The sequence below is a fragment of the Lissotriton vulgaris genome, chromosome 6 (assembly GCF_964263255.1).
Source record: "Lissotriton vulgaris chromosome 6, aLisVul1.2, whole genome shotgun sequence".
Classification (NCBI taxonomy): Eukaryota; Metazoa; Chordata; class Amphibia; order Caudata; family Salamandridae; genus Lissotriton; species Lissotriton vulgaris.
Genome location: NC_141694.1, coordinates 596,549,916 through 596,576,493, shown reverse-complemented (window position 1 = coordinate 596,576,493; position 26,578 = coordinate 596,549,916). Strand labels below are relative to the sequence as shown.

Here is a 26,578-nt window from a genome sequence, read left to right as displayed (position 1 = left end):
TGGACATGGTGGATGTGGTGGTGGACGCGGTGGTGGACGTGGTGGTGGTGGACGACTATTGGGTAGGAGGTCGCTGGCAGAATGCGGATGAAGCAGAGGATCTCTAAGGGGGCACATGGAAGAGCAGAAAGAGGCTGAATAATAGATACAATAAAATTTAAAGCGCATTAAAGCGCAATGCTCCTTTAATAAAAAAAACACATGTGGTGCCTGCAGTGAGAGTGCCTCACAAAGAAAAGAAAACAAGTTTGTCTCCAGTGTTCAGTCCGTTTAAGCTCCTTTTATCTAGACACCCATTTTGTTCAGGTGCATGTGCGCTCAGTGAAATCTTGTGTACTGACTTGTCTTGTGAAACCTGGCTGTATTTCTCAGCTCCCCGCTTGAGCTAGTCAGCAGCCTGAATTAACTTAATTTACACCACATGGAGTCTATGTCAAAGACATCTGTCACAAGACAAGACATTAAATGCATGCAGTCACAAAACTCGAAATATAGGAGATTTCCTGGAACAGATTAAACTGAAGTGTGTTCAAGTTATGAACCTTCTGTCAGTAATGAAATAAAATATTTGGTGAAACAACAGTGAAACTTTTCTGACATGTTTCTGATGTGGAAACATTAATAAACTATACAATGCAAACCAAGGTCGATTTCAGAGGCAGACATGAGCATTGAAAAAACAGCTCTGCTTTAGAATTGCTTTTGTTCTGCTTATCTGCGTGAGAGAGAGAGGGAGCAGGAGGTGAGCCCGGGAGTGGTGCGTGCGTGCGTGCGCCTGCAGTCTGCTCATTTTCAAACACTGCACTAGTGCTTGTGGCGCACCCCTGCTCGTTCTCGCAAGGTGGATGCCGCCACAAGCACGGACCTGCAGCACTGATTGTGCCACTCACGTAAGTAGTCCTTTAACCATGTTTCAGGCATGCCATTGCAGAGCCTGTGTAGGAATTTTACCCTTCCATGTTGACCTAGCAATATGAACCTTTTGCCAAGCCCAAACCTTTCCTTTTTATACATATAAGTAACTCCTAAAGCAGGCCCCGGGAAACCCAGAGGGCAGGATGCATGTATTTAAAAGGCAGAACATACACTTGTAAGTTTTACATGCCTTGTTAGTGAAAAACTCTCAAAGTCGTTTCTCATTGCTGCCAGGCCTATAACTCCTATAGGATAACATTAGGATTTCCTTATTACATTTGATAAGTGTCATTTCCAATCGGCAATCACAATTTAAAATCAAAACTGATGGTGAAATCAGGTGTTAATTTGCAATTCTGAAAAGGCCACTTTTAGAAAGTTGCCATTTACTTACTTTAGCCATTTGGTGCCTGTAGCCTTTCGCTGATCCATTTCTAGGTGTAGTTGACAGTTGGACTATGTGTATTCCTCCTAGACAGCCATTCACAAAGGGAGCTTCGGTGTGACCTGATGGGCCATCTCGCAGAATGAGAGGGAGGAACTGGGCACATCCTCACTTACACCTGAATAGGCTGTGTCCTGTCCACACACAAAGGGCTGCATACCCCCCGGTAGTGAATCTGGAGTCAGAGTAGGAAGGGAGGATATTTTTGCACTTCAAAGGCATGTCTTTGAAGTCTCCTCCACTTCAAAGGCACCACTGGGTATAAGTGCTGGACCTCAGATACCACAAGTTCAAGTTCAAGTTCGGGCATTTGTATAGCGCACTACTCACCCAGAGGGTCTCAAGGCGCTTGGGGAAGGGGTTCATTATTTGTCGAATAGCCAGGTTTTAAGATCTTTTCTGAAGGAGATGTGGTTTTGAGTAAGGCGGAGGTAAGTTGCGAGTGAGTTCCAGGTCTTGGCAGCCAGGAAGGAGAAGGATCTGCCACCCATGGTGGACTTTCGTATGCGCGGGACTGCGGCGAGTGCTTGATTGGACGATCTTAGTTGGCGGGTGGGTGTGTAGAAGGACAGTCGAGTGTTGAGGCATTCGGGTCCTAGATTGTAGAGGGCCTTGTGTCCGTGGGTGAGAAGACGGAACGTAATTCTCTTGTTGACGGGAAGCCAGTGGAGGTCTTTTAGGTGTTCGGTGATGTGATCTTGGCGAGGGATGTCCAGTATGAGTCTCGCTGATGCGTTTTGGATGCGTTGGAGTTTTTTCTGTAATTTTGCTGTGATTCCAGCGTATAGTGTGTTACCATAATCCAGTCGACTCGTGATCAGTGCGTGGGTGACAGTCTTTCTTGTTTCGAGGGGGATCCAGCGGAAGATCTTTTTGAGAATGCGAAGTACGTTGAAGCAGGAGGATGAGACTGCGTTGACTTGTCTGGACATCGAGAGAGAGGAGTCTAAGATGAAGCCAAGGTTACGTGCGTGGTCTGTGGGTGTGGGTGCTGTGCCCAGAGCGGAAGGCCACCAAGAGTCATCCCAGGCAGAGGGGGAAGATCCTAGGATGAGCACCTCCGTTTTGTCTGAGTTGAGTTTTAGGCGGCTATGTTTCATCCATTCGGCTACTTCTTTCATGCCTTCGTGAAGATTGGTTTTGGCGGTGTTAGGGTCTTTGGTGAGGGAAAGGATTAACTGGGTGTCGTCGGCGTATGAGATGATGTTGAAGTTGTGTTGGCGCGCGATGGATGCGAGTGGGCTCATGTACACGTTGAAGAGGGTGGGACTGAGTGATGATCCTTGTGGTACTCCACAGATGACTTCAGTGGCCTCTGAGTCGAATGGGGGAAGTCGGACTCTTTGAGTTCTCCCGGCGAGGAATGAGATGATCCAGCCCAAGGCTTTTCCTTGTATGCCGATGTTGCTGAGGCGTTGTATAAGGGTGCTGTGGCAGACTGTGTCGAAAGCGGCGGAGAGGTCGAGTAGAATTAGGGCCGCTGTTTCTCTGTTATCCAGTAGTGTTCGGATGTCGTCCGTCGCTGCAATGAGGGCAGTTTCGGTGCTGTGTTTGGTTCGAAATCCGGATTGAGAGGGATCAAGGGAGTTGTTGGATTCAAGGAAGGCGGCGAGCTGGCTGTTGACGGCTTTCTCAATGACTTTGGCGGGGAAAGGGAGGAGGGATATGGGTCGGTAGTTTTTAAGTTCAGAGGGGTCTGCTGTGAGTTTCTTCAAGAGGGCGCTGAGTTCGGCGTGTTTCCAGCTTTCTGGGAAGGTGGCAGAGTTGAACGAGCAGTTGATGACATCACAGAGATGGGGTGCGATGATGGAGTCAGCTTTGTTGAAGATGTGGTGGGGGCAGGGGTCGGTTGGCGAGCCAGAGTGGATTGAGTTCATTAGGCGGATGGTGTCTTCAGTGGTGATTGGGTTCCAGGCGCTAAGGTTGTTAGTTGGCGGTGTAGGATCAGAGGGGGGTGGGGAGGGTTGATCGCTGGGAGTGTTCTCGAAGCTGTTGTGAATGTCGGCAATTTTGTTGTAGAAGAAGGAGGATAATGCATCGCAGAGGTCTTGGGAGGGAGTGATGTCGTTAGATGCTGCGGTGGGGTTGGTGAATTCTTTGACGATGTTGAAAAGTTCCTTGCTGTTGTGGGTGTTGTTGTCAAGACGATCCTTGAATTCTGATTTCTTGGTGGATCGAATCAGTTGGTGGTGTTTGCGGGTGGCTGCCTTGAGGGTGGCCATGTTGTCGGTAGTTGGGTTTTTTCTCCATGTTTTCTCCAGGGTGCGGCATAGCGTCTTGGATTTTTTAATGTCATCATTGAACCAAGGGGCCTTTTTGCTGCCTGATTTGATCTGGTGCTTTTTCAGGGGTGCTAATTCGCCAGCACTGTGGGTGATCCATTGCTTGAGATTGGTGGCCGCTTGGTTTGGGTCCAATGAGAAGGTGGGAGGGTTTTGGTTGAGTGATGTGAGGAGTTGGTCGGAGGTGATTTTGTTCCAGTTTCTCCGAGGAATAGGTTGTGGGCGGTTGTGGGTCAAGGTGGTTTTGTAGCTGAAGTGAACACAGCTGTGGTCCGTCCAATGGAGAGCTGTGGTGCGAACGAAGGAAATGTGCTTGCTGGAAGTGAAGATAGGGTCGAGCGTGTGTCCGGCTACATGGGTGGGGGTGTCAACAAGTTGTTTGAGTCCGAGATTGGCCGGGTTGTCCAGAAGGGTGGAGGTGTTGCTGTTGTGTTTGTTATCAAGGTGGAAGTTGAGGTCTCCTAAAAGAATGTAGTTCTCGGAGGCGAGGGCATGTGGGCTGATGAAGTCAGTGATGTCATCACTGAATTGAGTGCGGGTTCCTGGAGGCCTGTAGATGAGGGTGCCTCTGAGTGTGGTCCTAGGGTCGGTGTGGATCTGAAAGGGGAGATGTTCGGCGGTTGCAAGATTATCGTCGGAGCTGGTCGTGATTTTGATGGTGTTCCTATGGATGATGGTGATGCCTCCTCCTGTTTGATTGGTGTGGTCTTTTCGGATAATCTTGTAAGCGTCCGGTATGGCTATGACGATGTCGGGTGCAGATGATGTGTTCATCCATGTTTCTGTAAGGAAGGCGACGTCCGGTGATGCAGTGTCGAGTAGGTCCCAGAGTTCAGTTGCGTGTCTGTGGACCGAGCGGGTGTTCAGCAGGATGCACTTCAGGTGGTTAGAGTCGGAGCTGTGTATAGAGGAAGTGGGTTTGGTGAGGGTCCTGAAGCAGTTGAACTTGCAGGAGAGGCAGGCGAATGGGCCGTGGGTACGTCCTGGGCTGGCTTCGCAGCATTGTGGTGTGCGTCGGGGGTTGAGGGAGAGGAGAGTTGTGGCATCATCACTTCAGTTGACTTCTGGACCTGTGAAGACTCTGCCAGGAAGCACTGCTATGCTGCTGAAAGGACTTCCATTCAGCTGGATTGCTGGTTTGCTGAACTACTGCCTGCTATGCTGGCCTGCTGCCCTCTTGCCTGGTTGTGGAAGACTGGAAAGGCATAACTTCAACCCAGAGTGACTCCAAGGTGTAGTTAGCTGGCCTCCTGATTTGAAGTCTTTGAGATAAAAGACTTCCAACCAACCTGCTCTGCACCTGAACTCTGCCATCTGTGAATGTACCCTGCCAAGTGATTCCACCCCAGTCCTGGACCTTGGAAGTGGGCCTATGGGTGCTTTACCAGTGGAACCAATGCATCATCTGATGAGCGGTGCATCCCCAAGCAGAATCAGCACAACTCCTCAGCTGAGCGGTGCATCTTCGAGCAGAACCGACACATCACCGCTGTTCCATGGATTGGACCCGTCGCAAAAGACTCACATTGCTGCTGCATCCCTCATCTTGGGACTGATACATCGGTTTCAGAACCACCACTATGTGACGATTTTCCCAGCTCAAGCACCTTGCATCTCTCATCAACAGCAGCCTCAACGATGATGCCGAACCTCTGCATAGCTTCACCGCTTATTGGAACTGAAACATCGTCTCCACTGCTCTTCACATCCTTGGCACCGGCTTTCGATTCGCAAGCCCTATTGACAGGATCCTTGACATTGACGCAGCTAGACCTTGCATCGCAGCCTCGTTGCACCACAGAACTGACGCATTGCTTTGCTGCTTGACACATCTTCAGCATGGATTCATTCAAATGATCCTCAACCAGGATTTATGGTACTTTGGTTCAGAAGGCCTAACTGGGTCCCTATAGCCAGCCTTCGTTTCATCCTGGTTGGCTTGCACTATTGTCTTTGTCCTGGTCAAATCGAACATATATCCCCAGTTGGTGCTCTCTGTTTGTAAGCGCTATTTTACAGTTTACTTTATTCTTTAAAAATTCATAACTCAAGTTCTACTTATTGGGCTTTGGTCGTTTTGGTCTTGTATTTATGAAATTTAGCTCTATTTATCCAACCAGGTGTGGAATCATTTTGTGTGGTGTGTTCATTGTTTCACTGTTTAAAATATTGCACAAAGACTTTACACTGCCTGTAAAGGTAAGCCTGAATCCTCTGTGCCAAGCTACTGGAGGGTGAGCACAGGTTAATTTAGGGTTTGCCTGCCTCTTACCCTGACTAGGATTGTGGTTGCTGCTTGACCATGGATCATTGCACAGTTCACTTTTTAACAGCCCTAATCAAGTTGAAACTGGTCCTAGGTTGCTTATGTTCCAATTCAGTGAGGACCTGGCCTGGCAGTTTTGGCTTGCCATTTGCATTGGAGCAGGGTGAAGACGTATTTGCATATGGCTAGGTCCAAACAGGGGTGACATGGTATGCAAAATAACGAAGGACTGGAATGCAGTCCAGAGTAATAAACAAATGGCTGAGATTAATTCAAGCATTCCATCCAATCTGTTTTTGTATACTTCAGTATTACTTCCTATCATGCCAACCAATATGCTAATTAGTTCTCGCTCCAAAAAGTTTTCAAAACTTGAGAGGTCTGCACATATGTGATTGTGTTTCCCGTCTGCTTACTCCTTTGTCAGTGCTTTGCAGGCTGATGAAGCAAGAGCTGTGTTCTCTGTTGGGTCCAATCCGAGGCCAGCTCACTAATTCGTGCACTGGTCGGCAATCAGTTGGTCTCACATGTAAAGCACCAGCAGTGCCAGCCCGGAAATCAAAAGCACCCCTGTCAATGTTCCAACCTGCACCTCTTTCTTCTATCTCTCTCTCTTTCTCTCTCTTTGTCTGTCCAAACATCCATTCTCCATCTCTCTTCTTCTTTCCCTCTTCTAAAAACAAAGAAAATACTAGTCCCCTATAAACCTACCCATTATTTTGATCTATTGCCACTCTCAGGAACTGTGAAATTTACTGAAAACGAGAATGTGGCCTACTGCTAGTGCTTCAGGCCCTTGATTCAACGACAGAGAGAGCTTCTAACCTGCTGGCTCAGTTCTAATGGTATATTCCAACTTATCAGTGGCGGCACGCAGAGGTAGTGCTGCCGGGCGGTGGGACGGGGCATGGGAGGGGCAGGGTGGGGGGTAGTGGACTCGGAGATACGACGGAACGGAGTAAACTAAGTAAATAAATAAATAAAACTATTTACCTTGCGCTCGCTGCATAGCCGAGTTAGGGCGTGCCCAGCGTAATTAAGGGTGTGGCTTAAAACACTTGCGCTAAAAATCTGTGCAGAGCATAGTGTGCCGCTCGACTGGTATTATGCTGCTTCTGTACATTCATCCAGATATGTAATACAGCAAGTAGCATTACACCTACAAATTAGCAACACCTATGACTTTGTTCTACATGACACTAAAAATAGTTCGCCTCTTGTAGGCGAGGTTGTGGCTAAAGCTAACGCTACCAACTTTCGAGCCTCAGATAGCAGGTTCGATCCTGATACCCCCTCAACATCGTGTGATTCAAAAAATTAACGTTCCTTCTGAAATGTATCTGGTGCTCATGTTTGCTTTATATAAAATTGAAAAACGAGTCCCTTTGAAGTTACATCAAATGCAGTGACGGGTGCTACTATTGCAGTGTTCCTTTTTATTTCCCCCCAGGCGAAGGTAGAAATGGAATGCCCGATAGAGACCCGTTTCGGCACCTGCTTTTAAGAACTGCTGGTGCTGAGCACCGGCAAGACCCGGCCCAATGAAAGCACTGGGGCAGGGTAAAGATGGGCCAACAAATGAAGCACCGACTGCAGCTAAGAGCAGGAGCAGTTGTCATTCTTACGTAGCAAGTGCTCTGCCCTCCGCGCATGAATCCGGCGCACATCATGTTGTCGGTGTAGACCGCTGGATAGGCCTGCTGACACTGTCCACTGGGGATGATAGGCACATTCAGGCACTGGAGATTATCCGCATTCTGAACTGGAATGAGAAGACACAATTATCCTATTATTTCTTTTTCCTGGAGCAGTAGAGTTATACATAAACACACAGGAGAATGAATGAAATAAATATATATGTCAGCATTAGCTAGAGTGCATTTGTAATTATGATCAGAAACATCAGAACGAGCGCTGATGAAATGCATCTGCCATTAGGGTTACCCATGTATGAATGCAAAACATCATTTTAATGAATGGTGCTTCAAGAACTGGAAAGGTTTGTTCAGTTACCTATTAGATGACCTGAAGAAAGGGTGACTTCTCCAAGCAGCCAGAGCGCCACCCTGTGCAGAATATTGTATTTGAAAGGTGCCAAGCGGCTCTTAAAAAGGGCCCCAAATAGAAGGAAAACCCCATGAAGTGAAAAAAACACTCTTGGCAAACTTATTGGAGAACAGTCCATCAAATTGTCTAGTTACAACAATCTAAAATCAGGAAGACAAATTACGTGAACAATGCAATGAATAAAAAGGGAACAATTATGTTACAGCATGTCCTTTCCTTACAGGTGCCTCATTATGTATGGTCTACAGGAACTCACATCACTGGAAAAAGTCCTTATTTATTCGTGCAATGGGATCCTCTGACAACATCCTATGCACTGGCCGCCATCTTGAAAATGGGCCATTATAAGGCTTGACCATGTCTTCTTCCTGCAAATCATGGTCTTTACCTTGGAAACAAAAAACAGAAGTCCACGTTGCTCCCAGTGCCGCATTCCTTGACCCTGCTGCTGTGATTCACCCCTTGCACCCTGAACAGGTAGTGGAACCCACTTCTGGGTGGGCATGAGCATGATGACACCAGGGTGATTTTGGCAGTGTGGGTGCTCAGTCACATGCTGGGTGCGGTACCTTATACCATGAGAAATGTGTCTTCCTCTGTGGCGCATGCAGGGTCTCCCTTAAGTGTTCAGCTCTCTTCTTGTCACGATGACATGATGTATGTAAGATGGCTCCCGCCACCGTGAAAGAAAAAAGCAATGGTTGGAATGCTTGTATTAAACTGAGCACCAGGGGCCACATTCCAGGCCCTTGTTCTTTTGCCCTCTATCCTACTCCAGGCAGATAACACCCATCTGCAAGTTAGACTCGGTCTTGCTCCAGGAGCAAAAGCCCTACCTGAATTAACTAGCCAGCTCTACTGACCCGGCAATTCAGGCAGGACTGTTGCTATTGTAAATCTTAGAATTTATTTGCTCTTGTTGGGGCTTTATCTGTGAAGTGCGATTTGAGTCCAATAGTAAAGTGAGCAAAGGACCCATCCCTGCAAAAAGAAATATAAATGTGAGCTCATTTCCCCTTTCCTTTTCTTCCTTCTTGCTCTTTTGTCCAGTAACTTGTCTGAAAGCAATTCGAAAGGCTTCCCTCCAGAGCTCCCATAGAGCATTTAAATGCCTGGTGTCATGTAGGCCTTAGCCCCACAGCACATTGTGAGATTTGGGAAATTCTGTTCATGCCCAGCATCCTCTCTGGGAGGAGAAACAGCTCCACCTGGCAGGATTTTCATGCTCTGAACTCTAGGGCTGAAGGGCAAGAGCTAGACATGCAAGCAGGAGCCATCACCAGCAAAGAGCAGCTCACCCTCCCCCACTGACCCACACATATCCTGCTGCGTTGTTTCTTGAGTGTGGGGCCTCAAACTGTCTATTTCATAAAGGCGTTCAAACCTCTGCAAGCTCAACTCAGGTTTCCCATCCTCCCGTCTTCAGTAAACTGAGTGCCAATACAGTGGGCATGTGTAACACCAGTTATTTTGCATCTCTCAGTAAATGCAAATGTGCGGTGGAAAATGGTATTTGAAAATCAAGTAGTTATTTAGATTTGGCTCCAGGGCCCCGATTAATTACAGATTTGTGCTAGGGCAGTGGCGCAAAGCCAATCAAAGTCCTGCCAGGGTATTAGCTTTCCAGCACAAATGCCATTTGGCTCTGGAAATGTCCCCCTTTCTCAGTGCAAATAGCACTTGGCTTCAATTTATGGGAAGGGACCATTAGAGGAGTGTAAATTGGACGGATTAATTCAAGCATCCCTAGATTTTGACACAAAACCCAACAAGATAGGCAAACGGGGCTTTGCATAAAAAAATATTGTCTCTTTGAAGCAAGCATTAAAAAAGGGAAATTTTTCAAGCAGGCCGCACATTGCATGCGGTCTGCAGATTACAGCACACATCCACTGCGTGAGATGCACTAATACTTTATCTAGGCTTAGGAAGTTATTATTATTATTATTATTGCATTTATTGAGCGCACAGCTACCCGGAGGTTTCCCGGCGCTTGCCTTGGGAACCCGTCCTGGCTTTTCCCTGTGAGATAGCCCCTACAGGGCATCCCCAAGGTGAAAGCCAGGCATCCCGCCGCAGGGGGCCGTTGTGGAGATTAAGCAAGCTTAATGCCCAGAGTTGCAGAGTGAGAACCCATGATTAGAGCAGGCACCGAAGCGAGAATTATCGAGTCCGTGGACATTTGAGCTCAAGACCCTGCCGCGTTGGGAATTGAACCCTGGTCCCGGGTCTGACCTCAGCTTCCGGGTCTGCCTGCTCTACACCGTGAGCCACACTTGAATGGTATGCTTCCAGTACAAATCATATGCTAGACAACACACATAGACCTCTGCTCCTTGTTGCAAGGTTGCACATCATGCAAAGACCTTTTCAATGTATCAGTGCCGGGAATGTCAGTAGCAGCGGGCCATTTTAAATAAATATGGCTCTGTGTTGCCCCGATTACTTATCGGTAATCTTCATTACTCCGAGGTAGTCTTCCTCGCCACATGACTAACAAAGTGAGCTTCAGCTCCACACCAGAACCCTCCAAAGCAAAAAAAAGTCAGCCTCCTATGCCTTCCATCCCTTCCCAATATGGCTGACCTATTACACTCCATGACCACTATAAGAGGCGGGCCGGCCCAACCCCAAAGCCTGAAACTATCAAGCCCAAACATGAAGTGGGTAGCCAGACAGGGAGGGAGAGATGGGAACTCATGTGGCAAGGAAGACTAACTCGGAGTAAAGAAGATTACCGGTAAGTAATCAGGGCATTACCTCCTTGTTAGTCTTCCTCGCCACATGACTAACAAAGTGAGCACATAGCAAAGCCAAGTGGCTTCATGGAAACTCACAAGAAACTAACAGACCAGAATGGGACGCCCATGAAAGAGGGCAAACCCAACAGACCAGTACGAGTGGAAGGACCACCCAGGAGAGAGGCAACCACGAGTAGGAGGAACCAGCCCGGGACCGAAAGACACCGGGAAGGCCGAAAACCTGGACGCCGGAGACACGAAGTACCACCAGAAAATCCGCCCCAAGCAAAAGCCGAGGGAGGACAGAGAAAGGCACAGAAGCAGACTGCAGGGAGCCAAAAGCAACAGCAAACAGGGCCCAGAACAGAAAAAAGCAAGCCGGACTAAACACCCCAGGACTGCCCAACAGACAGCCAAAAGTGAGAGGGGAGCAAAAGTCCAGAGAGAGGAACTTAATGAACAGAGGGCATCCCCACCACAGCGACCCAACAAAAAAGCCACAGCAGAAAGAGAGATGCAGTCCAACAAACACAGCAACACCGCAAGGTTGATCACCACCCGCGAGCGAGCCAAAACCACCAGAGGAACAGGGCAGCGGAACCATACGCAATCAAACAGACTGGCAAGAGCCACAAGAACGGAAGGGGTTGCAGAAGAGAAACAGGTGGGGGAAACACCCCAGTCACACAAAGGACCCCCCGGAAGGGACCCCAAGGAGAAAACCCAGGCACAAAGCAAAATTGACCCAGGAAGGCGCCGGAAATGACTCTGAGGAGAACCGGTCACCATTGGAACCCAACCGGCCAACAGCGAAAAGCGGAAAACCCACAGGGCCGCCCACATCCGGAAGGAAGGGAAACGCAGCGCGGAGGCCAGAGTCCGCCCCGCACAGAGACCAAGCAACCCGTCCCAGGACCATACCACAAGAAAGAAGCGACCTGCCGAAGCGAGCACCCAGGTGGTCATACAGTCAGCCAGCCAACAACCAGGCCCTGCCCAGCTTAACAACAAAGAACCCACTGGAACAGGAGCGCACAGAGAGAAAAAGCCTCAGGCAGAAACACACCAAAGGCGAGAAGGACAGAAGGGCAGGGCGAAACCGAGCCCGAGCCATGTCCATACTCCCAGGGAGCCACCAGAGCCAACAGGCCCCGGTACCCCAAACCAGGGACAAAAAACGAGGATACAATCTACACCGGAAGCGCAGGGCCCCGCCAGGAAGATGAGAACCGGGAGTCCCAGCACCCCCGGACACCCAACAGCACTGCTGGAGACAAAAACCAGCAAGAGAAAGAGAAAGCAGGGGCAGGAAACAAAACCCGCGCCCACATAGGCATAACATGGACCAATGAGCAACAGGGTCCAAGACAACCGCAGCAGCAAACACCAATGGAGATGCACCCAGGCAAGCACCACCAACAGGACAAAAGCCCTGGCCAGGCCAAACAAGCCCATACCCCCTGGAAGAAAAAGGACCCCAGAAAAGCGTAAAGCCGGGATCCCGGACGAGAAGGCCAAAGAGGCAACACCTGGGACCCAAAAGGAAGCAGACAGCACCAGGAGCCGGAGAACCCAGGAGAACACCCATCCAGACACGAAAGAGGCCGGACCCACAATCCATTGCACAAGAGCCGATGAGAACATGAGTCTTCAGGGTGGAACGCCCGGAGCCAAAAACGACCCAGGCAAGGACAGCACCAATGTGCCCAAAAAGCCAACCGGGGCGAATCCTGTAAACACCCCGAAGCACGAGGCAGGGGACAAAGCCACCAGAATGCAACAAATAAGCCCCAGCAAGGCAGGGGAAACCCCAGAGAAGCCAAGGAATGGCAAACAGAAGCCAGACTGGAAAATAGCCCTCAGGGAAACCCACAGACCCAGTACAGATCGGGAACACAAGCATGCCCCCCAGGAGGGCCAATGTCGCCAACACTCCCAAGGAAGGGCCAGTGGCACCAAGACCAACAGGAAGGGGAGGATCTGCAAAGGACAGACAGGGGTGTAACACCGCCAGTCAACAAGATCCAAAACACGTCCCAAGGAAGGTCCCTACCAAGGCAGACAATCTCAACTGGAGCAACCGGGGGGCCAAAAGAAACCTGATGAACAGGACCCATCATAGAAGGACCAACGAGACTGCCAAAAGTGACCCTGTAACAAAAATGTTAGAACGCACACCCCACGAGAGGCGGGCGCCAACCCCCGGCCCGACCAAGCAGGCTCCACCCAAAGGAAGCAGAGCAACCAAAGAGCCACAGCACTATGGACAGGAGCAGGGGAGTCCAATAAACGACAACCGGAGCGGGCAGGCAGAGGGCAGGAGCCAAGGAACTGTGACATCCAGGACGAGAGGAGAGGCAACAGAAGGACCACAACAAAACTCCGACCTCCAGGAAGCGAGGAGAAGCATAGCGACAGCAGGAAGCCGTCAGGAAAGGGGTGCAGGAGCCACCCGCAGAGACAACTAGCCCGCCAGGAGCAGAAACAGCCAGCAAGAAAACACCAGGTGACAACCGATGCAGCCCAGAGACAGACCAACAGGCGCCAACCGCCGCCCGCCCGCATCAGACACGCCACAGTCCACAGCTCCTGGAAACCCCTGAAGGACGTCTGACCAGGACAGCACAACAACGGTGGGAACTGGAGTCCATAGGACAAAAGGAACGCAGGCCTAAAGCCAGAAAGGGACGAAGGAGACAGGGACAACACAGCAAACAATGAAGATGAGGCCCTGCAACCCAACGCCACCTGCGCCGAATGTGTCAATGTCACCCAGTCAATCAGGGAACCCCGCGAAAAAGCACGGAAGGGCGTACAAATGACTTCTCGACGCTGGATCCAAGGAAACAGAAACTGCATCATCAAAACAGATAGACTTGACCAGCAGGGAATAAGACAAAAATGCAACCATATTGCAACCATACCAGTATGTGGAGGACTAATCGCCAAATCCTGAAACCGCTCCTATGCCCTGCGCCATGAAGCAGGCCCGTTGCCACCAGAAAATAGGGAGGAAGCCAATAACCAAGCGAGTACAGTACCCCCTGATCCGTACCTGACAGCGGCAAAATGGGACAGCAGGAGAAGAGCCAAGCCGAAGCGAGAACTCCCAACAGGCCATGGACACATACACCAGGGAGATAGTCACGGAGTATAAGTGAGCTGCCCAGATTTACAGGATGCTGAGCGCCCTAGCTGAGACACGAACCAGAAGCCTCAGCACCGAGGCAGGTCGCGCAAGCCGGAAGGACACAACCCCTACCCTGAGAATAGTGAAGTGCATATGTGCATGAGTAAGACACCACACCAAAAACATACACAAAGGAAAACTTTGGATCGAAGGTGACCGTACTACCACACACAAAGAAAGGCAAAGAAAAAAAACCTCAGTAAGACCCACACGAAGGACTGGAGTCACAGTAGGACACATGTCGGGCCACAAGGTGCAAGCCGGTGAGAAACGGGAAATAATGCCGCTACGCACTGGAGCGAGCCCGACAGAGGCAATGGTAGAAGCGAGTGTCAATGCAAGCATGCATGGACCGAGGGGGCCCTGCACGGAAAATGGAGGCATGGCAGAGGCAGGAGGAAGCAGAAAGCCTTAAATGTAAACAAGCACAGCTTGTACTGGTTTAGCCCTAGGGCGTACTAGAATCTGAGGGCAAAATTCAGGTGTCCTTGCTATCGGAGCCCACCAGTCGCTTGCCCAAGGGTCAGAGCTGACAGTACGTCCACACTGGAAACCAGCACCGGGACAGAAAACCCAGCCCGAGAGAAAATAGCAGCGCAGGAAACTGGACGAGGCCAGACCCGCACCCGGAGGACGGACCATAACGCTGCCGAAAGGGGCACCCCGCCCCCAAGGAAGACTCATAGGAGAGGCGTGGGGAGGAAGTCAGTGAATACAGCCGCCGTCTGCTGCTGCGGAGTGAGGGCCGTCACCCACAGGAGTGTTTCGAAGGGTAGGCGGGCAGTGAGCCGGGGTGAACTAGCGGCAAGTGGAACATGCAACCATCTGAGTGGTGAAAGGTTCCACAGCCAGCACCCAACACATGGAGCATATCCCGACGGCTAAACACTCACTTGGAAGGGAAAAAAGAGTCGCCGCCCACCACGTGGGGCAGGCGACAAAGTGCAGGGAATGAAACACTCACAGCCGCCGCCCGCCGTAGCATCATGAAAGGCAGGTGGGCGGTGACAAAACCAAGCACAGAGTAAATGGACAAACAAAAACACAGTGGAGGCACGGCAGGGAGCCGGCCTCCATTCCAAACCGTACCCCGGCCATCCTCCCTTGGAAACCCACGCCCCGCTGGAGCAGAGCCTAACCGGCTTCATACAGAACACACCGGGGGAAAGGGGGAAAAAGAGAGTCCAAGATCCTAGGGTCCTCTAGAGCAGGACCTCCAATCTGAGACCCACGTACCTGTTACAGCAGGCACCACTTACCTGACGCATCTGGAGAGACGTGCGTGGAACTAAAAAAACAGGCTCTGGGATTGGGCTTATAGTGGCCATGGAGTGTAATGGCTCGGCCATATTGGGATGATATGGGATGCTGACTTTTTTTTGCTTTGGAGGGTTCTGGTGTGGAGCTGAAGCTCACTTTGTTAGTCATGTGGCGAGGAAGACTAATGAGGAGGTAATGTTTTCGGTCTCTTAAGCAACACAGCGCAGCAACTTTATTGCTTCTCTAAAAAATAAAAAATAAACTGGAACCAAATCTGCTGAAGGTTTGCCTGGGCACCCTTCACAAGGCAATGCAAACTATGGCATCTGTTTACTTACAGTCAGGCAGCACTACTTTGCGCCGTGTGGGCATTAGTAAATTTTGCAAATGTTGGCATTGAACTTAAAGAAACTTTATAATAAAAGGACTATGCAGGTAGACAGGACGATAAGCAGAAATACATATTGAAGCACGAAGGTTATATGTACTGATGCCGAAATACAGCACATACTTTGTGCACCTCTTTACATACTTGCCACCATACAAAAATTATTCAATTTTATAGCCAGTTTCCATCTATTGGACATTTTACCATCGGGAATTGTGTCGCCCCATCCAGACACAGTGCACCAGGTGTCGGCGGCCACACAGCTGGTCGGCAGCGGAATCGGTTGGGCATACTGGTTGTACTGTGCCGGCTGAGCTAGTTTGATCAGCATGATGTCGTTATCCAGAGTTTCGGGATTGTAATTCGGATGCTGGATTTGCTTCACAGCAGCTATGTCTTGTTCCGTGAAATCAAACTCAGATAGGACTTGCTCACCAAGGCGGGCCACCATGGTGCCGGGTCTAGCAAAGAGAAATATTGATACAAATCAGAAAGAGAGGGATAGATAATCAGCATGGAGAAAATACACTGTGGAGTAAAAGGAAATAAACAAGGCAATAGAGAATGACAGCAAATATGGAGGCAGAAACATTCTGAGGGAAGGGCAAGATTGTTGGATGAAAAAGGAGGAAAAATCAATGTTAAACAACAGTGTCAGAAGAAGGAATATATTTGAATGTTTAGTATGTAAGTAGGGTTAGCTCACATATACCAGAACTATAAAAACAAGAAAGGAAAAGGTTGACTGTGGGAGCTTGTCCTCTCCTGCTGTGTATGAACTTTAAACATAGTTGCAAAATGGTCTTTAAAAGTCTGCAAGAGGCACAATAAAATGACAATAAAATGCCAAACTATCTTCATGGCATAGTTTCCTTCACAGAGCTCATAAGATGCAGAATGCAGCACGCATAGAAAAAGGAAGTAACACGAGGAAGATGACGGCCGTGTGAGCAGCCTCGTTCAGCCCAGCTCAATTCTAGCTCCACTGGACCTGTGTGAGATAGAGAGTGGAGGGCTCCCGCAGGATGATCAAGTGCTGCAATGGGTATTTGGAGATGCTGCTCCAGTCACGCTGTCTACTGAGAGTGCAAGCAGTCATTTTAGCGGCTGTCAACCTGTGCGGTCTGGTGTGCCACAAGCAATTTCAGGCACATGGGTTCTACAGATTTTGATTTCCCAGGCGGCGCGAGGACTGAGCATTCCAGGGGAAATGCATGCTGTCTAAGTGACTATGGTTGAGTCGAGAACGGGTGGGGGAGAGTCTTACCCCAGCCACACCTCTGGTCCACCCCGCTCCAAAGTGGATCAGAGTGGTAATGCCAGGGGTATAAGGAAAATGGGTTTAACAGGCGATGAGCCCCAACAACTGGCGAAGGAAGCATAGAAAAAGAGCATGGATGGTACCGTTCCAGGCCATGGATATGGACCCCACCCCTCCATAGTAGGGTTCTTGGCTTCACCCGGAGGGGTAAAGCAGCACCCAGAGGAGCAGGGTTTGAAGGAGAGTCGCATCAAGGTGAGGGACAGTGCAGACACAATCTTCGGAATCAGGGCCAATGTTATTGTGGATTCGAAGCAAGACCTGACCCGGCTAACCGGGCTTTGTCTGTTACTATCGCCTCGGCCTCCAATGTGGGAGATAATCAAAAGGGTGGTCTGATGCAGCAACCCTGCAGCTTGATGGCAGAGATAGGCCCCCAGGTCAGTCAACTTTTTGCCCATGCCATAGAAGGGGGAACATGGTAGCTGAAAGAGTCAGGTGCGAAGGGGCCATTGATGATCTGTCTACTGCACTTTGCTCTTCTCAACCTGGGGGGATAGCTCTGTGAATGGACACGGCCTTTGGTGTACCAATGATATAGGCCGCCCCTGCTCCACCCCATGAAACAAATGTAAAATCCATAAACGCTGGAACTTACGTGGTTCACAATAATTGGAGGTCTATAAATCTAATTGAGATACTAGAAAAAGCTAGCGAACAGTCATTTGGCACAAGAGGAGGCCTGACGGGCTATCTCCCTGAAGCAACAGCATTCAGATAGGGATGAGATGCTTCTTTATTGATTAAACTTAGCAGCTAGGATTTAAGGACATTAGCAGATTGCACTGGAGTATCTAAGGCGCCTGAGGAATCCTTAGATCCAGGGGATTGAGTTTTTTGCTGATGAGTGGGTCAGATGTTTCTAGCTTTGAGGACCTTAAAAAGGTACTTGTTCATCTACTTTAGGCAGTAGCTCGAGCAACATTTCAGTTTAACTTAGCTCTACTGTGAAACATACGAAATGCCATAGGAGAGCTAAAAATAAAAAGTTAACTGGATAAATGAGCGAGCATTCAGTGGCCCCCGCACTAAAATGGGACTATTCTGCAACACAACAGATTTATGTGGAGCCACATAATCAGCATCAGTTATCCACATCAGGTACAAATTCACTGGTTCCTCTGGCGGACGCAGAGGATCCAACACTGAGGCTATCTCCACTAAGCAACATCAAGAAGAAACTCGTTCTGTTATCCACAAGGCCAGGTGAACAATAAGAAAGATCTTTAAATCTTGTGTTGAGATTGAAGAGAGGATCACTATGGTTGAAACCCACTCTTCAGTCTAGGAGACAGTTCTAGTGGAGCCAAAAAAACAGTCAGAAGCCCAAGTGTCTCAAGATCTTGGATATACAATGGAAACTCGAGGACTTCGAGAACAGGCAGAGAAACATAATTTGCAGATCTTGGCATTGAAGAGGAAGTTTTAGGCAACGATAAAAGGGAGTTTGTGTTAAATCTGCTCAAAGGGGCTTTTCCCAAAGTAACATCCTGGATTTGGGTTCAAGAGGTTCAAAGAGCACATTGTTTCCCTTTCATGCTAAAAAGTAAAAGCCAGCCACAGTAGATGGATCCTCCAGGCCCAGGGTCATTATTATTTTCTTTGGTAACTTCTTACTCAGGCAGGTCATCTTTGAGAAAGAATGCTAGACAAAGTTTTGAGGGATATTCCTTCTTTACAAGGTCAGATTATTGTCATATAACTGTTGAAAGAAGATGGAGGCTGAGACAACTTATTAAGGCTTGCCAGAAAAAGGGCGCTGAAGCATACCTGATGAATCCTGCCCTCCTTAACTCCATGCGCTCGGCGGGTTTTCCCGCTGTGCGCTGACTTTTTTAAAAACCCGCGGTTCATGACGAGCTCAGCTCGTCATGAGCGTACGAGAGGCGTAACTCATGACGAGCTGAGCTCGTCATGAGCGTCGAAGAGGTTAAGATTATCTTTAAAAGGAAGTCTCGTCTTCACATGAGAGATTAAAGCTAAAGAGTACCTAGATGAATTAGCAGGATTAACTTGAATGGTTGAGGAACAAATTGCACAATTGAATATTGATTACTGACTTTTTCTTGCACCAGGGTTGGCATCCTGTTTCTTGCTTTCTTTGGTCTCTATTAGGTGTGCTGTCATCTTCTATCTCAGCTTTTTGTCTTTATCTGAAATGTTTTAAATTAGTATATAGATATATGTTTAGATATCTGGGGAGTAACAATTTTTTTTGTCGCTCCCGTTGATTAACTGAGTATTTAGCAAATTTTAATGATCTAATTACTCAGTGAGGAAAACAGATTAGGAGCATATAAACTAAGCAGGAGAGTAGCACAGGAGTCATCATTCAGGACTAAGCAGGTCTAATTGCCTCAAAGTGCAGGAAGGGCTGCCAGGTGGTGGGAAGAGTGGGTGGTCATCGAGGGGAGGGATTTTTTTTAGAGGGTCACAGGGTGGGGGTGGGATGGAGGGGCACACAACACAAAAGGAGAAGAAAAGCACAAATGGATTTAGTAAGCTTTTTCACTTGATGTTTGTTTACACTCCCCGGATGGAATGAGATAGGTTATTGTGCATGGTCTGACGAATTATGGATTTTGCAAATAACACAAATAACAAAATTATGTGCTGCCACTATTGAAGTTTGTGGTATGGATGATAACGTGAAAAGAAGGAAGGTGGAAGAAGTGCTGAAAATAGTATGAGCAGATATCGTTTGTATGCAAGAAATTCACATAGATGGCTCAAGGAAAATGTTTGGGAGTTTTGGGATTTTTTGCTAGTGGCATGTACTACACAAGGAACAAACACAGGCAAGGTGGCAAATTTTGCCTGCAGTATCATATGTAGCTTCAAACGTTGTCTCTGACATGAGAGATGGGTGATCATAGAATGTCAGCTTGCCAATGGTATTTTTACACTTTGTTTCATCAATGGACCAAATTTAGATGATCCTGCTCTGCTGGATTTCTTGAACATTGAACTGGCCTTACGACCAACACCATCTATATCCTGTGAAGACTTAAATACAAGTCTAGGATGTGGGCCTGCTGATTCAATATAAAAGAATTATTCAGTCAGGAAGATCAGGGTTTTCCACGCACTGCCACACCTCAAGTGTAATATTGGGCTGGTAGACATGTGGCAGAAAATGGTGGCACCAGATCCTAGGGCAGAGTTACAACAAACTAACGCAGCACGGTGCAGCAAGTGCTGCGCCGTGCTGCGTACGTTTGGAAAGCACAGAGATGCGACATATTTATAACAATATGTTGCATCTCTGTGCTTCCCCCTGCTCTGGCGCACAAACTGCTGCCATGCTCCGACACAGTCAACCTTGCACCATGGTGCAAGGATGCCTGCTTTGTAGGGAGATTGTTTTTGTTCAGAAAGGGCTCTCTTCCTGAACAAAAAAATCTGAAATGCCATTTTACAACTTATATGTGTGCTGCATTATCAAACATATAAGTTGAAAAACAGTATTGTTTCAAAGATTGTTCATGTGCCAGAAGGGAACATAAACAATCATTAGAGGTGATTTCCTCTTCCAATGTGTGCTGCAGAACGCAGCACACATAAAAACAGGAAACAAAAACGAGGAGAAATGAATACATTTCTCCTTGTTGCACCTCCCTACGCTTCCCATAGGGAGGCATAGCATTCACACGCATTTCCAGATTTACTATTCCTTGTAAATCTGGAAATGTGTCTCGTTCCATGTGTGTTGCATGGGAACACCCACAGCAACACCCATGGAACACCCCTTTCACGCAAAGTGTTGCCTGTTAAGAGGCCATATTTACATGGACAGGAAAAGCAACGCATGGTGGCTTTTCCTGTCCTTGTAAATACGGGGCAGCGTATTGCACTGCCAGTGCGTCACAAAAAGTGACGTAAGGGCAGCGCAAGGGGCTTGTAAATCTGCCCCTTGTATAACCTTTCTTCTCTGCACCTCATAGGAAGCATGATCAATTGGATTATTTTATCACATCATATTAGTCTGGCTAATGGTGTACAAATCGAGAAATTTCCCTGAGTGATGTCAGATTATTATCCTCTGGTCAATGAAATTCCATTTATTGGTGAGGCTAGACAGATGCAGCCTTCGTCATTTGAAAGAAGTCTTTTAACCAATGAAGAATATATCACTCATATGAACAAATGGATCTCTGAATTCTTAGATAGTAATAGAGGTAGTGCCTAAACTAGTATAGTCTGGGATACATTGAAGGTGGTTATAAAGGGGCAGACTCTCAGTTTTAGTCTAAATTTCTCAAGAACACTCAGTTTTGGCAGAATAAATATGGAGCATTAAGCGATATAGAGGGCCACCTGATTGTGGCTGTTTCAGAGGAGGCTAATTTGCAAGAAATTCAGCACAGGTCGGCAAAGGTAAATCTGCTTTCAATAATATCTCAGCAAATAAGACAGGGGAAAAGTACATGGTGCAGAGAAAAGAATGCTATGAATATAGGGCCCGATTCACAGAATGAACTTAAGACTAAATCCTAAACTTACTACTATTTGGTATTCACAGAATGCACTTACTACTTTCGGGATTCACAGAGTAGACTTACTACTCTCGGGATTCACAGAATGAACTTACTACTTTCGGTATTCACAGAATAGATTTAAGACCACTAACTTTACGTCCGCACTTGGGCCGGAAATTCCGGCCCGGAGGCAGAGTTTGCGGCCAGGAGGCGGAGCTTCCGGCCCGTAGGCAGGTCTTCCGGCTTGGGGCGGGGCTTCTGGCCCAGAGGCGGAGCTTGCGCCTTGGAGGCGGAGCTTCTGGCTCGGAGGTGGGGATTTAGCCATGGCTGAAATCTCCACCTCTGGGCCGCAAGCTCTGCCTCCGGGCCGGAAGTCCGCCTCCCGGCTGCAAGCTCTGCCCCCAAGCCGGAAGCTCCGCCTCCGGATGTAAAGTTAGTAGTCTTAAATCTATTCTGTGAATACTGAAAGTAGTAAGTTCATTCTGTGAATCCCGAAAGTAGTAAGTGCATTCTGTGAATACCAAATAGTAGTAAGTTTAGGATTTAGTCTTAAGTTCATTCTGTGAATCGGGCCCTTAGTGAGCAAGTTTGGTCATTTGTTGGCAATACGGACCAGACAAAAGTCACTGTGTGGTGAAAATTGTTAAGATAAGAGATAGGTGTGGTCAAATTGCTCCCACTTCTGAGGGAATATATAGTCTATTCCGGGACTTCTGTAAAGACCTGTATCAGGCAAGGGGGTGTGGGAGGGGGGGGGGGTTCACTGACAAGAATGAAACAGAAAAATATTTGAACTCAATCATTGGTAGCAAGGCTAATCCCCAAGATCACAAATATTTCGATGCCCGCTTCGGTAAGGATGAAATAAGGGAGGAGCTCAAAGCCCTACCCTCTGGTGAGGCGGTTGGTACAGATAAAGTTCCATTGGAATTCTATTAGGTCTTTTTTTCTGTTTTAGAGAAATATTTAGTTAATTATTTCCTAAAGGTAGAAAGTGGTCAACAAGTACCAAAATCCCGAGCCACGATTAATATAGTGGTGTTCAAAAAGAAAGGGAACCCCCTCAAGATCCTGGGCCATACAGGCCTAATACATTAATTAATAGCAATACTAAGCTGAATGAATATAGGGATTTGTAGAGCGCACCACAGTGAATGAATATAGGGATTTGTAGAGCGCACCACAGTGAATGAATATAGGGATTTGCAGAGTGCATGGCTAATACTAGAGTGTCCCAGTGCTAGGCCAGCGGCAGAGAGAACAATCTTAGTATTTGGATAGGTGAGTTTCAGTTATTTATGGAAGGTCTTAGTGTCAAAGATGCACCTAAGAGCCAAGGGGAGTTCATTCCAATATTTGCCTCCTAATACTGAGCAGGCCAAACTACCCATTTTCTTTCATCTGGTAAAATGAATACTTAACAGATGAGCTGATTGAGACCTCGAGGATCTTTTAGAACAGTAAGGGGCCAGTCTGTCCTGTAATTATTTGGGGTCAGTCTTGTAGAATGCTGCGTATGACACAGTCAGTCCTTTGAAATTACTCTCTTCTTCACTGGAAGCCATGGTAGCTGACTTCGGTAGTAAGCTATCCAAGTGTATTTAGGCAGGTTAAACAGAAGGCGGACAGCCATATTTTGAATCTTTTGATGTTTCTGAAGAAGGTAGTCTGGCATGCCTAGATATAGAGTATTTTGGCATAGCCGACTCTCGACAGAATCAAAGCTTGTGCCACCGTTTTTCTTGGCTCCCAGGAAGGAATTTGAAAAATGTCCTTAAAATCCTAACAATCCAGCATGATGTTTTGAATATAGCAGAGACCTGGGGCTTGAGAGATAGGTTTATATAGATAAGAATTCCTAGGTTCCTTGCCACTTCGGTGGTGGGGGATGTGCTCTCTAGTTGGCAGGACAAGCATCTAATGTGCCAAGTAAGGGGTTCCTGCCAAATAGCAGGACCTCAGTGTTATCAGGATTGGATTGCAGGGAGTTGGCCTTCAGCCATCCTATCATTGCTGACACACAAGCTGCAAAGTTAGTTGTTTTCCTGGTTCATTGCTGTTATAGGCCAGAAGCAGTTAGATGTCGTCAGTATAGGAGATGACACTGATACCAAAGGAATCTGTCAGATGCGCTAACAGAGTCATAAATTATTAAAAAATGTGGGTCTCAGGACTGAGCCCTGAGGCACACCAGACTTGAGTTTTTGGGCATCAGTAGTGTTGTTTAAGTCAGACAGCTTGCTTCCTGTCAGCTGGAACAGACCCCAGCCAGGTCCAGGCCTGCCACACTACTGCCCCACTACTCCAACGTTAGTGAGACTTTGGAGCAAAATCTCATGTGAGATTATGTCAAATGCCACTGAGAGATTTAATAGGATCAAAGCAGTATTTTGACCAGCATCCAACGGGCGTTCGATGGAGTCAGAGATTTCTATCAGAACAGACTCCATGCTGTGTAGTGCCCTTAACCTGATTGGGAGGGTTGTAGGAGATTGTTGCTGTCCAGGAATTGTGATAGTTAAGTATTGATAGCTTTTTTCAATGATTTTGGGGGCCGCAGGGAGCAAAGAGATGGGTCAAAAATGTGTTAGGTTGTTAGGATCAGCCTTAGGTTTTTTTAGCAGGGGGTCACACTTGCTTTTTTTCATGCTAAGAATACTATGCCTGATTGTAGAGAGAAAGTGAAGAGTCCATGGAATTTATGTCCTAGGCAGGCCCCTAGGAGGCTCATGGCCTGAGGGTGAAAGAGGTCTGCGGGCAAACCAGATTTGCTTTTAGAGAACAGGTTTTCCACCTCCTCAACTGATGGGGGGAAAAACTGGTTGCGTTTAACCTGAGCCTGTGAAATTTATCTTCAAAACAGGTACTTAATTGGAAGCATACAGAGAAAGTCGGTTCAATAGGGGGTGCGGTACAATTGGGATCTGTGAAGTCAGTTACCATTCTAAAAAATGCCTTAGGATTGTTATTAGCTTTATTAATTTTGTTAGTGTAGAATGGGTGGTGTACTAGCTTTAGGTTTATATGGCATGTATGAAGGGCTTTATGTACTGACTTTTTCTGGAAAAGTAATATTCTCTACACCATAAACTTGATTCGAAAGTTTTAGCAACAAGATTGAGTCATATCATTGCTAAATTGGTATCTCTGAGACAGCACTTCTTTATTCTGGGAGAGGAATCGTCAACTATATTTACTGAGTCAAAGCACTGTTTGACAGAGCCATAGTGACAGGAGACACTGTGGCCCGGGCCTTATTAGATGCGGAAAATGCTTTTTATATGGTAGCCTGGGGCTATATGTGGACGGTTATGAAGAGGAATAAAACTGGTCTGGGCTTTGTTAGGGCTATCCAAGCAATCTACAAAAATCCTACTGCCAGACTTCAAATTGTGGGCGGCAATCCAATCATATTCAAATGATGAGCGGTACTAGGCAGGGGTGTACTTGCTCACACTTATTATTTGCTCTCTCTTTAGATCCTTTGATTAAAAAACTGGAATCTAATGTATTAATCAGGCCAATGATATCTCATGGCAACAGTACTAAAGTTGTGGCATTTGTAGATGATATTACAATTGTGACACCAGGCTCAGAAGGGGCAATGCAGGAGGTAGAAAACAAAGCTCTAAAATTTGGGAAACTCTGGCTATTCCCTGAACCAGAATATGGCTCAGTTGGTCATTACCAACCAGATACAACCAGTGGAAGAGCGTATAGTGGAACAGGAAGTTTATGTAAGGGTAAATATCATATCTAACATAGACCAGAGAATCAAATCAAATTTAGCCCCGATAATTGACAAGGTGAGAAAGGACTCAGGAGGATGGATAGCCTTCACCCTTCAATTATTGGTTGCTGTAATGTGATTACGATGTTATTCCTGCCTAAAGTTTTGCAGTGGCGGTTTTACCATTAGGGCGTTTGGGCGTTGCCCCACCTATAATTATCAGGCAATTTATTCGAGTGGCGCGTTAATAAAAGTTTTATAAATTAACGCGCCGCTCGAATAAATTGCCCGATAATTATTGCCCTGCGGCCGTAGTGTGTGTGTGTCATGGACATGGACAGTAGTATGCACTGTCTGACACTGGGTGGCGCTGGACTGACTCTGTGCCGGCACAGTGAGCACTCACTGCGCATGTGGTGTTTGCCCGGCAGGGCTTTTCCAACTAGTAAACTATGTGGCTTTAAAAAAAATAACGGATTAGGGGTTTGCCTGCCTAATGCAACGTACCCCAGTGCTGAAAAAACGAACGACGTTTTTTTAATGCTCAGCCCAATCCTGATGCTACTCTCTTTAGAGAGCAGCTCCCCTCTAAAGAGAGCAGCATCAGGATTGGCTACTACTGTGTCTCGGCAAGTTGGCAGCCATTACTAATTAGTCTAGGCGCCAACGGGACCCCAGAGCAGAGATGGTGCGGACCCGGTCAAGTGAAGACAAGGTAAGTTTTTTATTTTATTTATCCCCACCCCCCTGGCCCCCACTGTGAGCGAGCCGTGACTGCAAGATGGCGTTTTGTGAAAGAGTCTATCACGAAAAAGAAAGACTGCATACTTTTCCCATAAACCATCGCCTGCAGTCTGCACGTTGCATTTTCTTTCAAGACTAATCTATTGTGAGCGAAACCTGCTCAGCTTCCGTGACTTATTGGTGCATGAGCTTGTGACTGCACAACATCAAATCAGCGCGTTTATTTAGTTGTAGGTTTTCTCGATCCGGTCCGCGGTGCCAGGCAGCAGCAGAGGCCTCGATGGGCAGAGCACACAGCTCCTGGGCTTTTCATTATCACGGCTCCTTCACGCCTCCCCCATATCAGTTGACACAAGTATTTAAGACCTGGTAATGAAGGGCCTCTCTCGGACCAAAAGAAAGAAAGCCGGTTTAAAAAGCCACACTGCGCAGCAATTACATAGGGATGGGGCTGCCTCTTAATTATGGCCTTTGGAAACCCACTTCCTCCAACCCCTCAGAGGAGCAGATAATCAGGCAGAGTCAGCCCTGCGAGAGTCAGATATGAGGAGGGCGGTTCATCCCTCGACAGCGTCTCCTTACACACACATAGGTACAGGACAGCAGCTCATGCTTCATACACACTGCATGTACAGTACTGCCACAGCAGTGCAAGGTTCACACACACAGAATTGTCTCAGTAAAAGAAGCGGCAATGCAACCTACACATACACACAATCACAATTACATATACACATTATAAAAGGTACAG

The 26,578-nt window shown here is 47.6% G+C and overlaps 1 protein-coding gene across 1 annotated transcript in view; it reads right to left on the bottom strand.

Moving 5' to 3' along the window:
* Positions 1–26,578, bottom strand: part of LOC147707765 (trypsin I-P1-like) — a 67,884-nt gene that overhangs the window by 10,317 nt on the left and 30,989 nt on the right. Inside the window, exons 3-4 of the mRNA XM_086926618.1 lie at positions 15,759–16,015; positions 7,534–7,670 (exon numbers count right to left, since the gene is read on the bottom strand). Of these exons, the coding sequence (XP_086782744.1) occupies positions 7,534–7,670; positions 15,759–16,015 (394 nt within the window). The remainder of the gene's footprint in view (positions 1–7,533; positions 7,671–15,758; positions 16,016–26,578) is intronic.